The sequence below is a fragment of the Fusarium poae genome, chromosome 2 (genome assembly GCF_019609905.1).
Source record: "Fusarium poae strain DAOMC 252244 chromosome 2, whole genome shotgun sequence".
In the NCBI taxonomy this organism is placed as follows: domain Eukaryota; kingdom Fungi; phylum Ascomycota; class Sordariomycetes; order Hypocreales; family Nectriaceae; genus Fusarium; species Fusarium poae.
This window is the reverse complement of record NC_058400.1, coordinates 7,677,911-7,693,656: the sequence shown is the minus strand read 5'-3', so window position 1 is coordinate 7,693,656 and position 15,746 is coordinate 7,677,911. Positions and strand designations below refer to the sequence as shown.

The 15,746-nt window shown below is 47.3% G+C and overlaps 4 protein-coding genes across 4 annotated transcripts; 2 read left to right on the top strand and 2 right to left on the bottom strand.

Moving 5' to 3' along the window:
* Positions 1 to 1,910: 1,910 nt before the first annotated feature.
* FPOAC1_006624 (uncharacterized protein) lies at positions 1,911 to 4,961 on the bottom strand (the record flags this gene model as incomplete). The annotated part of the gene is made up of 7 exons (XM_044851100.1): positions 1,911 to 1,945; positions 2,020 to 3,290; positions 3,349 to 4,123; positions 4,179 to 4,262; positions 4,315 to 4,371; positions 4,423 to 4,587; positions 4,646 to 4,961. The coding sequence occupies 7 exons, from the start codon at positions 4,959 to 4,961 to the stop codon at positions 1,911 to 1,913; spliced, it is 2,703 nt and encodes a 900-aa protein (XP_044709812.1).
* Positions 4,962 to 5,700: 739 nt separating this feature from the next.
* FPOAC1_006623 (uncharacterized protein) lies at positions 5,701 to 7,183 on the top strand (the record flags this gene model as incomplete). The annotated part of the gene is made up of 3 exons (XM_044851099.1): positions 5,701 to 6,241; positions 6,292 to 6,404; positions 6,458 to 7,183. 3 exons carry the CDS (start codon positions 5,701 to 5,703, stop codon positions 7,181 to 7,183), a joined length of 1,380 nt encoding a protein of 459 aa, XP_044709811.1.
* A 92-nt stretch (positions 7,184 to 7,275) lies between these two features.
* FPOAC1_006622 (uncharacterized protein) lies at positions 7,276 to 8,818 on the bottom strand (the record flags this gene model as incomplete). The annotated part of the gene is made up of 5 exons (XM_044851098.1): positions 7,276 to 7,820; positions 7,874 to 8,081; positions 8,179 to 8,476; positions 8,532 to 8,637; positions 8,701 to 8,818. The coding sequence occupies 5 exons, from the start codon at positions 8,816 to 8,818 to the stop codon at positions 7,276 to 7,278; spliced, it is 1,275 nt and encodes a 424-aa protein (XP_044709810.1).
* A 1,717-nt stretch (positions 8,819 to 10,535) lies between these two features.
* On the top strand, positions 10,536 to 14,783 carry FPOAC1_006621 (uncharacterized protein; the record flags this gene model as incomplete). Its single annotated transcript, XM_044851097.1, has 1 exon — positions 10,536 to 14,783. One exon carries the CDS (start codon positions 10,536 to 10,538, stop codon positions 14,781 to 14,783), a length of 4,248 nt encoding a protein of 1,415 aa, XP_044709809.1.
* Positions 14,784 to 15,746: the final 963 nt, after the last annotated feature.

Genomic DNA, 15,746 nt, shown 5'->3' with positions numbered 1-15,746 from the left:
CGTGTGGGAATTTGTTTCTCTCCCGAAAGTTCCGCGGTATACTGGGAAAAAGCAAGTTGAGACACTAATATGTTTAAATTGGTTGTTCACGAGAATAGCTCTGGTATGACAAAGGTGGTTGAAAAAGAGTGTTGCACAAACTTCCATGTCAAAAGGCTCTTTACTTTTCATTCCTCGGTAGCGGGCCGCAACAATCCGTTGAAAAGCCATGTGCGTTTGTACTGCAAGCTTTGAATTGAATTGCCACCAATGACTCAATTGTGGTGGTAGTTTATGAGGCATAAAGTTTGGCCTTGGCCCTGTACGTCTGCACTGGGCTGCTTTTGCCTCTCAACGGTTGTCAGGTACCTGAACCAGAGGCCAATCAGAGATTTATGTGCCCTGACTAGTCTGCAGTTTGTGCCTGGCAGATCACAGCATCAAGGCACAGCACATCCACAGTAAAAGGTGGAGATTACCAGAGAGCCCTGCCCTACCCTACAGACTAGACTAGACAAGACAAGACACTGTAGTAATATACAGTGTTCTTGGCTTTCAATGAGAAGTCTCTTCTCAACTCATCACATGTCTTGTGTGACTTTACTGTTTTCGTCACCGTCTGTCGTGGATCTTGTTGACTCACAAATGCTACTCGTACTTGAGAGTCTCACTAACCAAGTCGGAAAGGGTGGATATGAAAAGTTGAGATAGAGGGTAACAAGACAGGTGGATAGCCTTTAAAGTGTATGCATCATGAGAGAGCTTGTGATTTCTGTTGGTACCTATATTTTCTCAAAAGATAGGTCATCTCAATCAAGTTTGTTGAGCTGCTGTTGTGTCGTATTGCAGTAGCTTCATGCATCGACACAAGATAAAAACACTTTCCACATGTGGTGAATTTACATAGCAGAATAAAGTCAACACAGAGATTTCAAGGAAAACTTTGTAAATCGCTCAAAATCAGCATCTAACGCCCGATTGACCGACTGACAGAACACTAGTTGTACCCATGGTGCCGCGGATCCAACATGCCATGCCATGTGTCAAGCCCTAGCAGTAGTTGTATTCAAATACAACTCGGGCCGTGGTGGGACAGCACAAGTCCCAAATAGTGGCGAAGGTCACAAGAGATAGCAAAGCCAGTGCTACAATTTGTGGATTTGTGAGTCTATAGACGGACTGACAAGCGGATCTCCCGCTGAACCATGAATCGTGCAATCATCCACTTCTTTCGATGGAAGTTTTCACAAAGGACAAAGAAGTTTGGAGTTTTCACAGCTAACTAGTGAGTTCAACATGCATTGTAAAAGCCAGGGAACCCACATAGCGGAGAGATCCAGCATTCGGCTCTATGGGAGGAGGCCCGGAAAGTGGGCAACTAACTAACAGAGAGTGCTAGAAGAGCCGTTGGAGTTTAGTACATTCGAAGAGCACTGCATGTGTAGATAGCGATTAAACAATGCCGAGTGACATGCCTTGCATGGCGTAGAAGCACGAAAAAGTAAGACTTTGACTTGAAGTTACCACCACGACAAATAAATAACGCTACATAATATCTGACAAAGGAAACATGGTAGTCATAACGATGGAATAAAAGTTACATAGCAGTGCAGTACATGACTTAACCTGAACTTCCACATCCACCCCCTCCTCCACCACAACTCGAACCTCCACCACAACTTGAACCTCCTCCGCAACTGGAACCACCCCCTCCGCAACTTGAACGCGAAGCACTTGCTTCAGCAGCAGCAGTGGCCATCTCTGCGGCCCTGATGGTCTCTCCACTGGCACACTCGGCCGCGTTGCGCGTTGAACTCCCACACCCGCTTGCACATATATGACCGGGTGCCTCCGAGGTGGGGGCGAAGTGGGAGTCGCTTTGGCAGCCGTCTACTTTATGCATCCATACGTGGTGGTGACAGGATGGATCATTACGAGTTGTGTCGTCGATCGGGAGGATGGTTGTCTGGCCATGAAAGTCTAGATAGTAGGTCTCTGAAGATTCTGTGTGACGAGCGAACCGGCGCTTTCTGGATGCACTTGGTATGTCGGGCAGGTTGGCACGGCCGTCGCGTTGTCGTTCATAGGCTTCGACTTGCTGACGCCGTGTAAGTGGTGCCCATGGAGCGATGAAGTAATGGCTGTAGACACCCGCTTCGAAGTAGTGACTACACGGTTGAGCACGGTGTATCCCACCAAGCTTGACTCTTGACAATGACGGGTCCAGCAGAGTGTGTGAAGGGTCCTTGTGAAGCCATGCAGTGGCTTTTTGGAACTTGAGCGAGTGCGCCATGGCTGTGGCAGCTCGGTGAAGAGTAGACATTGCTGACAGGATAGTAAGTCTGTTGCGTATCCACGAACTTGGCGTAGTATCCTGGCCGACGGCAGTCAAGGTGTTATCGGTCAGTGCTGGTGCATACATGTAACGATCTCGTGATAAATGGTGAGAGGATATAGACCAAGAATCGAATGGGAATGCCCAGATGTGCTTGGCAAGGTTACAATCGCCACACTTGATTGGATATCTCCCATATGCCTCTGTACAGTCCCATGGATACAAGTCCTGGTACTTGTATAGCGTACTGCCAAAAGCACCCCAGTCATACCAGTACTCTTGGCAAGTATCGATGATATCGGATTCGTCGTGGCGTCCAAAGTGGAAGCGAAGAAGATATTCTTCAGTGAGTCCGAATGGGACATCGAACTTCGTTCGTACACCTCGCGACTTTTTGTAGCCATCGTCTGGACACACAAAGCTCATGGTATACAGAGGAAGAGCACCTTTAGATGAACCGGAAGCTTCTCCGTTGACAAGAGGCCCAAATATGCTCTTATCGATGAGAGAAGTACAGAATGTCTGGCAGTTGTTGCTTGTCGCACTCCACGTCAATCTGACGCTCTCATCTAACAGACGCTGAGAAATACTGCCGAGATAGACTTTTAACCTAGAGCCAAGAAGAACCTTGAGTTTCTCCAAGGCTGGTTCGAGTGCGGAGTTTAGGAGTTTGCTCTTGTCGGATGCAGATAAACTGGAGTCGTCGAATGGTTGCTCGCAAGCAGCTAAAAGGTCATAGACGACCGAGAGCTCCTGATCGTGAGGAAGAGTATCACTTCCACTGAAAGGCACGCCGACAACTTGTTTCATGACAGCCTTGTATCTCTTGCGGTCTGTAGATTGTCTTTTTCGCTGCCAAAGAAGACGATCAGAACCACTACCGATCGCTAACTCTCGCTCAGGCATTGTCTGAAGATGAAAGCGCTCTTGGAACACGGGCATGTCTCTCAAAGAAATGAGAGCTCCACCTTTGGTACTGAGAATAGCATGTGAGTTATTGTTCATAAGGACAGTCATGCTGGGTGGTTACTTACTGAGAAACTCCATTCTCGATGACAATAGGGCCAACTCTGAGAGCCATATGAACATTCCCATAGGGGTGCTTTTCGGTATATCCTCTGAAGAACAGCGGCATGTCTGTATCTGCAGCGGCTTCTTCAGCCACGGTGACACCACTCCCATACGAACCAGTCTTGAAAGCTTTGAGACGCCGACTGCTACCTTGAGCTTCAGGTTTTTGTCTCAGCTCTTCCTCTTCCTCGAAATCGCTATCACCTGGCTCTGTCTTTGCCGCGGAATGTTGAGGCCAGACGAAGAAATTCTTTTTTCCATAACCTTGTGCCTTTATAGCAGCCTTTTCGGTGTCTCTCAGAGTTCGCGGCTTAGCTCCTACACTGTCCAGGAGTCCCTGATACTTTGCAAGAGCAATGGTGTTGCCAAGTTGGAGTAGCTTGCATGTTTCTCCTCCCCCAATGCCAGTATTCTTATGTCGATTTGGGTCGTCGATAGGAAATAGACTCTCGGGTTTACCCCCAGTGTCATCTTGATGGAGTCCAAGACAGCTGCAGATCTTTCTGCTCATCTCAGGAGTGATGCTTTCAGTGAGTATACAGTGTTTGTAAGTCTTAGTGTATTCTTCTCTGCCGTAGTAATGGCTTTGGTAGCATTCTTCGCATATAATACCGGGGTCGGAGTCAGGTTTGTCGTGGACAAACATACTCCCTCTGACAACTTTCTTGCATTGTTTTTGCATACAACGAAGTGGCTCAAAGTTGGGCATGCCATCACTATCGACATTTGAGAGTGCAACTGCGTCGTCATTAGCAGGGAGCGGGAATCGTATACTACACGAGTTGAGACTTACGCTGAGGAATGGCTGGCCTCTTCGAAAACCCAAATCTCTCAGGAGATGGGCGATGTTCAATCAATTTCTCTATATCGAGAAACCCTGTTCAAAATTGTCAGTTGTGCTGTATCTAAGATGGCGAAGAGATATATACCAGCAGCTTGAAGTAACATCCATGCTCGTTTCTCTATCCCGTCGAGTGTTGTGACAGCTAAACAGCTAGTATTAGTATCTTGTAAACCAAATGACACAAGGGACATACCTTTGATCTCCCGTCTCACGTCTTTTCTAATACCATCACTGACTTGTTGCGCTACGCGGTCTGCCACATTATCTGTGAGAACATCTCTAACAAATTCAGAGCTAATAAGTGATGCGCTACTGGGAAACCACAGATTTCTATTTATTTGCTTTTCTCTCATTTTTCCTTTGCGTATGTCAGTAAATATGCAAATTGATGCGATGATGATAAATTTGGCACTGACCGTATCGAATGGCATGTGCTCGAGCTCCTTGGGAAACTTGGTCGAGAAAGGTATCGAAGCCATGAATGTGATTATCGTTCTCATCTTGGACTTCGACTTGGGCATATTCTGGCTGCTGCCAAACTTTGAGAGTGCGGACAATGTTTTCGAGTTCGGCTTTGACACCATCCCAGTACAAGCGCTCAAGCTCTGAGAGAAGGTGATCTTTCCCAGAGCCGACCCGTGTCCATGGTATGTCGGGCGAAGATGTAATGTGTGATGGAGGTAGGGAAGATACTGCGAGAATAGGCAAGACTTTGCTCCTTAGTCGCGACATTGTAATTGAGTTGATCGATGTTAAGACGAGATGATTCGAGTTTGATGATGAAGAGATGGGAAGTCATTCTTATTCACATATTGACTATTTCAAATTCGGCTCATAAACCAGGCATTCACTGCTACTCTGGTTGTTCTTATGCCGAGGCCATCGTCAAAGGTCTCATTACACACAAAGTGCCCAACTACAGTGCCATCGCCTGATACTCCGCCCCAGCAAGGACCCTGTTTAGTGTGTTCAGCTCGCCCGGCTAGAGTCTCCTGTGCCCCAAAAACGGAAAGATTGGCAGTTGAAGTTCAAATGACCAGCCTTAGATTCCGCATTAATAGAATTTATTTCCGCGTTCAAGGCAGATTTAGGCGGAGTATCCCTAAAGACATGGGTTTGTTGTTGCCTGTAGATAATTCCCTCTTTGCCGGGGCGAGATGGGACGTTGGAAGTGTGTAGCTGACGGTAAAATATACATGTGTTTACATACAAATTTTTTAGCCGTCTAAGTACCTTCATCTTGGCCGAGATACAACATCAACTTCATTACACAGCCTATTGCTTTACCTCACCTGACTCTGGATTGTTTGCCGTTCCCAAAGATAAAACTCTTTACAAAGCGCCGAAGGAATTAGCTTCTGTAATTTTCTCACATGTTTGCTCAGCGCTGTCTCCATAGAACGAGACTGTGTTGCCCTTACTTGACCACTTATCAATCATTCAACCTCGTACACCCATAACTTACACTAACATGTCCCATCTGATCGGATACAACCTGGGTGCTCTCCATCGGACAAGTCGCGAATTCAACAGAAAGATAGATTCCGCATACTATACTTCAGTGGCGACAATCGATGAGAACCCTACAATTCCCAGCCCAAGCACTTTCGATCACCTAAACAACTCGCATCAGGACAATCTGCCCACTCCATCCCAGTGCGCAGTTCATCTAGAATTGCTCGAAGTCTTTCACGCACTGCGCATCAAGGTCTTGGATTCCAAAGCCCTTGATAAAGCGTTCGACTTGGGTAGTCCTACTAAAAAGGTTTACCGGCGCAAGTTCGTCAAAGGCCTAAACAAGTGGGTGAATCAAGAGACTACCTTGCGAGATCTGCAATGGGAAAACAGCCAGGACAAGAAGTGGGCGTTTTACCTTGGTGGAGCAGTGCGAAGATTTATGGTATGGGCTAATGACTATAATTCTTCGCTTGCTTCTGGAGGGAAGAATCATTGGATAGATGACGGCGATGGCCGAATATCAATGTCTGACTCTTTATATTTACCTCCCGTGGGTTCGTATACCTTCTTGGCCCTCTCTGTCGCAAACTGACTCGTTCTATAGATGTACTCATGGTCTGGCATGCCTTCTTGCTCAACCCCAGTGACTTTCTAGAGTATTGCCAAACAAATTCCTTGAAGTACCTCCCAAGGGTGAACTTCCCATGGACTCTGATTGTAAGTTGCCAAAAATATCCCATGCATAGACAGATTTACTAACAGTCCTATAGCACAAGTCCATCTGGTCTCATGGCCCCATCCGCGATACTTGGGAATATAACTCAGACACCTGGCAAGTCCCGAAAGGAGAGTCTGTGTTCTCCGGTAATTTGCTCCATTCCATCATCAAGGAAGGCTGTACAAAAGGCCTAGACATCAACAATGACTTTCGCCCTGACATTGTCTGTGACCTCATTAACAATGTCGAGCGCCAGCGCGCCTTTGTCAAGAAGATGAACGCACACCTCTGGATTCGAAGCCCAGCCTTGCAAGGAACTCTCCAAAGAGCAGTCGACCGCTACGAGAACTATCTCGAGCTTTTCAGGCTCTATCCAGGCAAGATGCTGGTGCCGACGCTAGACATCGACCTTGTATGGCACACAAGTCAGCTTTCGTCCGCAGCGTACGAGACTTCCATGAAGGCACGGTGTGGTCGTTTCATCAACCACGATGACAAGATTAGGAGATATCAGCTAGATGCTGGTAGTGATGAGACGCAGACTCTTTATCGTACCCGTTTTGGATCAGAGTACCATGTTTGCTTGTGCTGGGAATGCCAGGCTATCACGTCAGCCGTGGAAGATTCCGAGAGGGATGGATATCTCGAAGAACAGCAGTCCTCCACGTTTGCTGAAGACCTTGCGGATAAAGTAATGGCAGATGTTGAGTATCACCGCGCAGTCGAGTCTGCAAGGCGGAGGAATCATGTTAAATTACCTATTCGTGTAGAAAAGTAGTCAGCATACATGGTTCTTGAGGAATGTTTAGACCTTGTAGAGCTTACTGAGAGATAGACCCTATCACATCAGAAATTTTCATCACATTGTTATTACCAGCCTGGCCGATCATTGAAACGTCCTTGTTCCAGCAATTCAACTCTCTTCTCGTAGATTTTTTTGCCATGAACGGCTACTCGGCAAAACAGTAATTTCTGAAACTCTGTGGGCGTGACTTCAACCGCTTTGAGTTTCATCTCATCTTCTGATGGCGTCAAGAGAACAACACTAGGCCCAATATGATTGTAAAGAGGTTGAGCGAAGTGCCAGACCTTTGAGCTTTCGTCATATGATTCTTCACTCTTTGGAGATGAGATTTTGGCTTCCTTGTCCTGAGTGGCTTTCAAGGAGGCGTCAATTATCTCATTGTTCGTTTCAGGTTCAGGTAATAGTGCTTGGGATGGCAGATTGAGCATAGTTCTTGCGACTTCGACCAACGATAGGATGTAGGGTTTGTCGGCTCTGGTGACGACGTCGAACTCGTTGATGATGTTGAGGCAGAGCGTTCTCCCATCTGGTTGGTAGAAGGATAGATCAATGGATGTTGTCACACATGGAGGTGCGCCAAAAGTGACACATGAAAACCTTGCAGATTCATCTGAGTTTTATATCAGTCGCGATTCCTGCATGTCATATTATTTGATAACTTACTGAAGGCTTGGTTTGATATGTGTTGAAGATAAAGTATCTGCGATACAGCTCCACCTGCAGAATGGCCAGTAAAAAGGACATGTGGTTTTTGACCTTTTGACTCATCGAAAGCCTGTAAATAATCATTGACCAAGGTAGTTACGATTGAATCGAGGGCTTGTGCACTGTTTAGAAAGCCAGAGTGTGCTTCCAGGTCCCCAGTGCGTTGCTACAATTGTTAGTGAAATGCGACTTGACAGTAGACTCACACCGAGGACTCAGCATCACCGGACTGTTTAATGAACAAAATATCGATATATACTTACAATGAACCCTCTGGTGGGTCGTGGTCGAGAATTGGCATTGACGATATGGTCCATCTTGCTGGCACTCCCACGTATTGCAAGTACTAGAACTGGCAACAGATCACTTTTCCCTACATGATTTGAGGTTGTTTCGACGACAGTCGACGTGATGACTTTAACAGTACCAGCGAAGGATTCTCGCAGTGCTTTGTCACGGCGAAACGTGCAGTAACTGGTGTTTGTGATGGTTCCCTCGAGTTCATAGGTCGCGCGAGCACACTTCCATGCTGCGGATATCAGCTGAACTTCAGCTTGAGGGCTACACATGAAGGTCAGAGCTAGCAAATTAGAGGTAACTTGTAGTTAAAGCTTACGGGTCCCATTTTAGTGATTTGTCCTCGTCAACCTTGGAATTGGCATATTTTGAAGCTTCATGATCTAGCCGCCGCAGAAGTTCCCGAAGTTGCTCGTTCAGGTTACCTGTAAGTGGCCAAAGTCAGTTCGTGGACCTTGTCACTGGTTCATTGGAAATGTTTAATTCACCCTGTAGGTTCATCTCGCTAAATGTGTTGCCAAGAGCACTGGGTAACTCGACTGCAGCGATAGAGGCCCCATGTGAATTGTTGGCTGACAGGGCACTCTTGGAGCTGCAACAGCCCATTGCGAGTGATGGAATCGCAGGAGATTGGTGAAATTCGAGTACGATATTGGTCAATAACCCAGAGAAGCGGGAAATAGGCCGTTGGTTGGTTTATGATGCATGTCTAGCATTGCGTGGGGCGCCGTTGGGCTGAAGATTGTTTGTTTGTGTTAAAAGCACAGACGCTGTAAGATTAATTACAGAAGTTAGAACAGGGGAATCATTGCCTAAAGAACCAACGTCTATAGAATTGATCTGCTAGTTCAGTGTCAACAGATCAACATCAGGCCAAGTTGCTGATCAATTTCTCGATCTTCAGATCTGTTACTGGGTAGTATGTCATTTTTAACTATTCTAGTCTCTGACAACATCAGACGACACTAGTGACATTCGAAACCGTGCTTACGCTTGAGATGGCAGCTCGCTTAGATGATTTGACCGGACGATTACGCTTTGATTTCCGAGGCATTGCATCAATACATACATATATTTTATCTTTGGTACTCTGTAAAGGATTTGAACCCATACTCTACAATGCATGGCATGAGATCGCATTGGCATAATTTGTTTCCAAGATTGCCAAGATTGGGCATAATCTCGCATAGCAGTGATGCTATTCTAACCAGGGGTACCCTTACTTTATGCACACAATCCTCGTCTTCTTGTCCCATCCGGCCGGGGAATAAAAAGTCTTTTTGGGCAATTCTTCCTGAACTAAACAACGGGTTTCCACAATAAACGACCGTCAGTATTTCTCCGCCAATATGGTATCTGGTCATGACCATAAAAAGAAGATGTTAAGGTATTGCAACACCACTTACAGTGCGTCCTAATTTCTAAACATCTCCCGCAGCAGCAAGCCTCAGGTGAGAGAAAACGGAGAGTCACTGGGAGGGTTGCAGTACTATTGAGTATCCTGGCCAATAATTGAAACTTGTCGCCCTGCTGTGCTTGTGCTGCCTTGCCCAGCCCAGCCCAGCCCAGCCCAGAAACTTGGGATCCTAGGTTCCGTGGAAGAGCAAAGCCCAATACCACCCCTGCTATGCCGTGTTTCACCTAGACTCGGCCTATCCATCCCCTTGTGGGCTTGCATCTCCTGAAGCCATGTCATTTTGAGGCTCCTCCGCCCAAGACATGGGACGGGGAACTGCAGCCCAGTGCTTCTCTATTGCATGCAACTGCTAAGGTAACTCGTTTCCTCGTGCAATTAGGTCATGGCTTTCAAGGGTTCTGGGTGCCATTGTGTTTTTTGTAAGCTCGGAAATGCGGGATGATAGAATTCATACTATAGCTGGTTTAGCCACTCGACTCATGCGCAAGGGAAGTCCTTGATATCAACATGCTAGCCAATCTGACTTGTCCTTTCTCTTACTCTACTTTTTACACACTAAATATTGTTATCGTTTTTTTCTCTTCACTTTTGCTTCTTCTCTGCTTACGTCTTTCGTTAATCCTTTCTTCCAATTATCTTCCAGCCCTGGCTTTGGCTGAGTCCATTCTCTCAGACTACACGTCACTCCTCATCGTCAGGCTGTCCAGTTTCAAACCCTCTCCCACGAAAACCTCATCTACATATTCTACTTATTACGATTTTTTGCAACATGGCTATGTAAAGGCATAGAATTATTCGCTTCACAGCAACGATTGTTTCTCAGCATCATGCTTGAACAGGACAAGCCGACGGAGCGCAACACCCAGTGGACTCCTACTCTAGATAAATACACGAAATCTAGCAACAATGGATTCTGAAACGATACCGAGCGCGAATCTTGGTCCTCCGAGAAGTCATCAGTCCTACGATTCCTATCATCGACATGTTCGCGCAGTTCATGGGGTCGAGGGTAATTCTGAGCCAGGACCATCGAGCCGGCACGGATCCGGTCTCTCTGGTCTCAGCGCAAACATAAAGCCTCAGCACGGGAACCTTGCTTCATTTTTCGATTCAGAACGGTTAGCCAGTTCAGCGGCCCCATGTGATCCAAGTAATCGAAGTACGCAATCCACGACCAAAGGAATACGATGGCCTTTTCTCGGAAGCATCAAGTCGACAACTAGTTTCTCGTTACCTCCCTCACCTCGAGCCGGGACTCCAGCCGAACCTACTGAAGTTGAACTACCATGGCGACCCGTCTTTCTCCATCGACGGATCTTGGTTCTTTATGCTATCGCCATCACGGTTCTTATTGCCGGAGTGCAAATCGCACTCCAACTATCCGAGCGCAACGACGGCCTCCGAGAGGCCGATGATGCGTCAAGATATCTGTGGCAATATGGAACAACCCTAGTATTCATCGTTGTGGCTGCTTTCTGGAACAGAGTCGAATTTCAGGCCTCGGCTTCCATGCCGTGGATCCGTATGCTGAACAATCAAACCGATGTCGACAAGTCTCTTTTACTGGATTACGTTTCTCTTTCTGGGCCCATGGCCATTATCAAAGCCGTCCAAAATAGGGACTGGCTTGTTGCAACTCCGGTCTTGGCCGGAATAATATTCAAAATAATTATTATCTTCTCCACAGCCTTTGTCACACCCAGAGTTGTCGCTGTTGCTCGTTATGAGTCTGCTATTACAGTCCAGGACGAGTTCTCTAACAGTGTTTCGGGTCTGGAAAACATTGGCTCGTTACCATATTTTACCCTTGCTGCTTTGGCGGCCGACAATATTACCTTTCCTGACGGGGTCACTCCCCGAGCAGCATATACACCTTTTTCTAGCGATATTGCTGAACTAATAGCGATTACGGCGGATGTGGATGGATTCATTGGTGGCATGGATTGCGAAGAGGCGGAACTGATTTTGGACTCTATACGACTTGTTGATGGAAGTTCTCTGGCGTTAAATGTGACAGTGTCGGAGACGGGGTGTTCTTCGGAACAAGCTATTGCAAGTACGAAACTTGCGAGTACCAAAGACAAAGACTTGTCGAGAGCGTTTTTAACATTCCAACCTGCTAGCTGTGGTGGCTCTATGGAAGACGACGACCAGCGAATAGCCGTCATGTCTGGTATCCTAGACTTCGACGTCGATCAACTCAAGCAGCAATCGAAGAACTCAAACGGGCGATTCAATGGAACATTATCATCATCATCTGGGTTCCTCTGCAAGCCAAAATATGACATCACCACGATAAGAGTTTCCAAGACTTTTGAGACAGTCCTTTCGGCTACGCCCAACGCTCAAGCTGAGAATACAACCTTGGACCAGATTCATCCTTGGACAGTTGCCCGTGCTCTTTTCAAGTCTCTCGACACCAGCGAAAAGCAGATTCTTTCTGCGTCCATGAATTCTTCATACGATGGCGATGCTATTATCCATATTGACGAAGCCATGTCTGCTGCGCTTCTGCTAGGCTCAAGAGAAGGATGGGATCTTCCCAAGGTGGAATCGCTAACAGATAATGACATCTTGAGCCTCTTTTCTGAGAACTTCTTCGCGCAATCCTCAGCTCTGATCGCTCGATATGCAATGATGGAACCGTCTACCAGCTCAACGACTGCTGTTGCCAGCTTCATTGGGCGACGTCTTATTGTGCGGCCTGCGCCCGCATATCTCATAACAGCATTGCTGGTACTTTGCTTGTTTCTGACTCTAGCAACAATGTGGCTGGTTCCAAGGAAAGGGTTTCTGCCACGAGACCCCAGCACTATCGTTGGCATGGCCTCGGTAGTAGCACATAGCCACCCACTCGTTGAGTCTCTCAAAGGCATGGGACCTGCGCCAAACAAAGTCCTCGGATCAAGACTAGAGGGTTCAACTTACATGAGCGGAGCTGAAGGCCACGAAAAACTGGACAGCCCCAACCTAGGATATTTTCACATCTTCGGCGGTAAAGCGCCTTCTGCAACGTGTCAACCACAAAGATACAGTTCCTCAACATGGAGACAGCCCGTTACTTTACATGGTCTGATTCGACTGATATACATCCTTGTACTAGCATGTATCATCATAGGATTTGAGATTTCGCTTCGCTTGTCGCATCGCAACGGAGGATTGAGAACGATGGATAACGATGCGGCATATCTAGCATGGACCATCGTGCCGGCTTTAGTGCTATTATTGGTGGCTATGTACATGCTCTCCTTGGAGTGGTGGACAAGACTCCTTTCTCCATTCTCCCACCTCGCACGTCGAGGAGACTTTGATGAAACCGTGGGCCTAAACTTGGCCAATGCTTTGAGGCATGTAGCGTGGAGGCGAGCTCTCAAGATCTGGGATATCGCTGCCCTGACTGCAATTACTGGTGGTCTCGTGGCGCTACTACTCGTAGTTGCGTCTGCTCCTTTGTTTGACCCCAGGCCAATTGAGTTTGACAGCAGTCTTCCGCTACGTTCCGAGGATTTCTTCGCCAACAGCCTGTTGTCTTCTCCCGATGATCCCATATGCACCGACTGTACGAACGACACGATTCTGGCATCGCTTATACTTGCCGGCAATGCCCCTTATCCCCCATTCACCTTTGCCGATCTCAACCTACCGACCGTATCTCTGGTAGAAGACACTGAGAGAAAAGATATTGTTGTCAGTGCACGATTAACAGCAATCCGGCCCAGGATGTCGTGTCGATTGTACAAGTCGGATGAGATATCTACAAACCTTACCCTCGAAGTCGAGCTCGATGACGGAACTGTCAACCCACTGCGGGTTGACCTCGAAGGTGAAACTTGCCGCGGAGTTGGGCGACAGGGCGGTAACAACGCTATCATTGGAACGACGAGGAGCTCCTCCAGTAACCAACGCACCGAGGACCTGAGTGGGACCGTAATATTTGGTGTTGGACAGGGAAAGACAAGGTCGTCATCGCAATGTTCCGACTGGATATACATATGGGGTGAATTAGACAATCTGGGGAGCAGTGACATGTCAGTGGGTGACATCAATGCTCTTGCTTGCAACGAGACGATTGAGGCAGTTGATGTCAGAGCTGTTTTCCATGGCCCTGAACTTCACCTTTACCCAGACCATCCTCCTGTCCCAATCGAACATACAGCCCAGGGCACGAGCGTCACCATACCGGAACTAGACTATTCTTCGCTTGTCAACGTCTCTTCAGACGGTCTCCTCGACTCATTCTTTGCAATGCTGAACTCCTCTCAGTTTGCTGTCCCTGATTCGACATTTGGCAGCTCATCCGCTGATGCTACGAACAAGACTGGGTCAGCAATTTTGTCTCAGCATGGCATCATCAGGGCACAGTCGTTAAACTTCAAGAGTAGGCGTCATCTATCGTCGAGAGGAACATTCCCTACAGCGAATGGTACTACCATTGTCAGTGGTATTGATCCTGATGAGTCAGTCTCTCAAGCCGTCCCTATCATCAGTGGTAGTAAGATGGCAGGAAAGGTCAGGCTTCACCAAGATGAGATTGCTACACGAGTTTTGCAATCTCTTGTGGGAGCACTGATGCTCCTTCACATCACCTCGTGGATCTGTTGGCGAAGAATCAGACTTCCTCGTGCACCAACGACCATCGCTTCTATAACGGCCCTTCTAGTTGATGGCAACCTTTTCAGATCACTACCTCGTGCTGCACAGTGGCAGCCAGACAGTGAGCTCGAAGCTATTTTCACCGAAGGAGATACGCCACAGCGATTCGAAATGGGATGGGATCGCAGAGGGCGGAACAGGGGACGCGATGGACGACGAAAGAAGGACGAAGGCAACTTCGGCATTCGCGCATTTATCCCAAAAGATTCGATACCAGAGGAAGTGGAAATGAGACCAATCCCTCCTCCCAAACCACCACCGAAGCCAGTCAAGGAGAGGGTTGGGATGGTTCGTCAAGGGACAGCAATGTTAGGGGCTGACAGTACCCAAAGAAAATCTGTGATGCTCGCCAAAGGACACACCAGCAATTCCAAGTCCAAGAGTTCCAAGAGCTCAAAGGGCTCTCAGGGGAGCAAAGAGCCGAAGCATAAGAGATCCATCTCTTCAGCACTGAGTGGGCCAAAAGAGTTGGTCAAAGTGTGGTGGGCTGGAGGGGGTTAATGTTGTATTTTAATGATATATAAGGGGAACGGAAAAGTACAAATTTTCTTTGATAATTAGATGTATGTAATGATGAATAATTTAGATATCCAATTTTCGAATCACCCTGAATAGATATGTGTATCAGTCACCAGACTCTTCGTCTTATTGAGTGAGTACGAGTAGACGGGAATTAACCATCGTCTTTATTTCCGTAGATCTTGGTTAGTCATATTCAACCAATTAAAATAACCCCCACCATCCGGGCCGACCTATCCCGACTTCGGGATAATTTACCCAGCGAAAATTTAGCAATTCGGAGGCGCAATGGAGATAAGATGGATGTGCTTTAGGGGACTTGAAAATTGTCTCAACACAAATATCAGCAAGTTTTTAAGGATAATGCTTATCGCTACAGGCTTGTGGGGGCTGTAGTTATACGGTCGAAGTAATAATAGTAACAGAACGTCTCAATTGTAGTATACAAATATGAATGGATTGATATGCACATCTTTTCTGACCGGACTTCGCTCATATCGCGTAATGATCCCCCGAAGTCGAGGTACCATGATGGCGTCCACGTCCCTTTTTTTCCTAAGCTCCCAGTTCTTTGGCGGGTCATCTTTTAGTTGTGTATCTTATAGCGCCTGCAGTCCCCTAAATGCCTCGATAAACGGTACCAATGACCTGAAAGCTGCCCAAAAGTTGCCCTCTCAACGGTCACTTCTGCCTCTCAGAACCACCAATGCCGGGCTCTTTCCAAGGCCCCTGCAGTCACTTTGGATCCCAAAGGGGCTTAGTCCACGCCAAAGCTTCAAAGTACCTCAGTCGTCGGAGCTCAACATGCAAAAAACTCCACGTCTGTCCAACCCCAAGAATTTCCTCCGATCCCGACTCTTTCTCTCCCTCTCCTTCTCACGACAGAGCTGCATCACTCTCCGTCCTTGACCTCTTACCTCCGCTCTCGATCTCTTTTCCGTGATC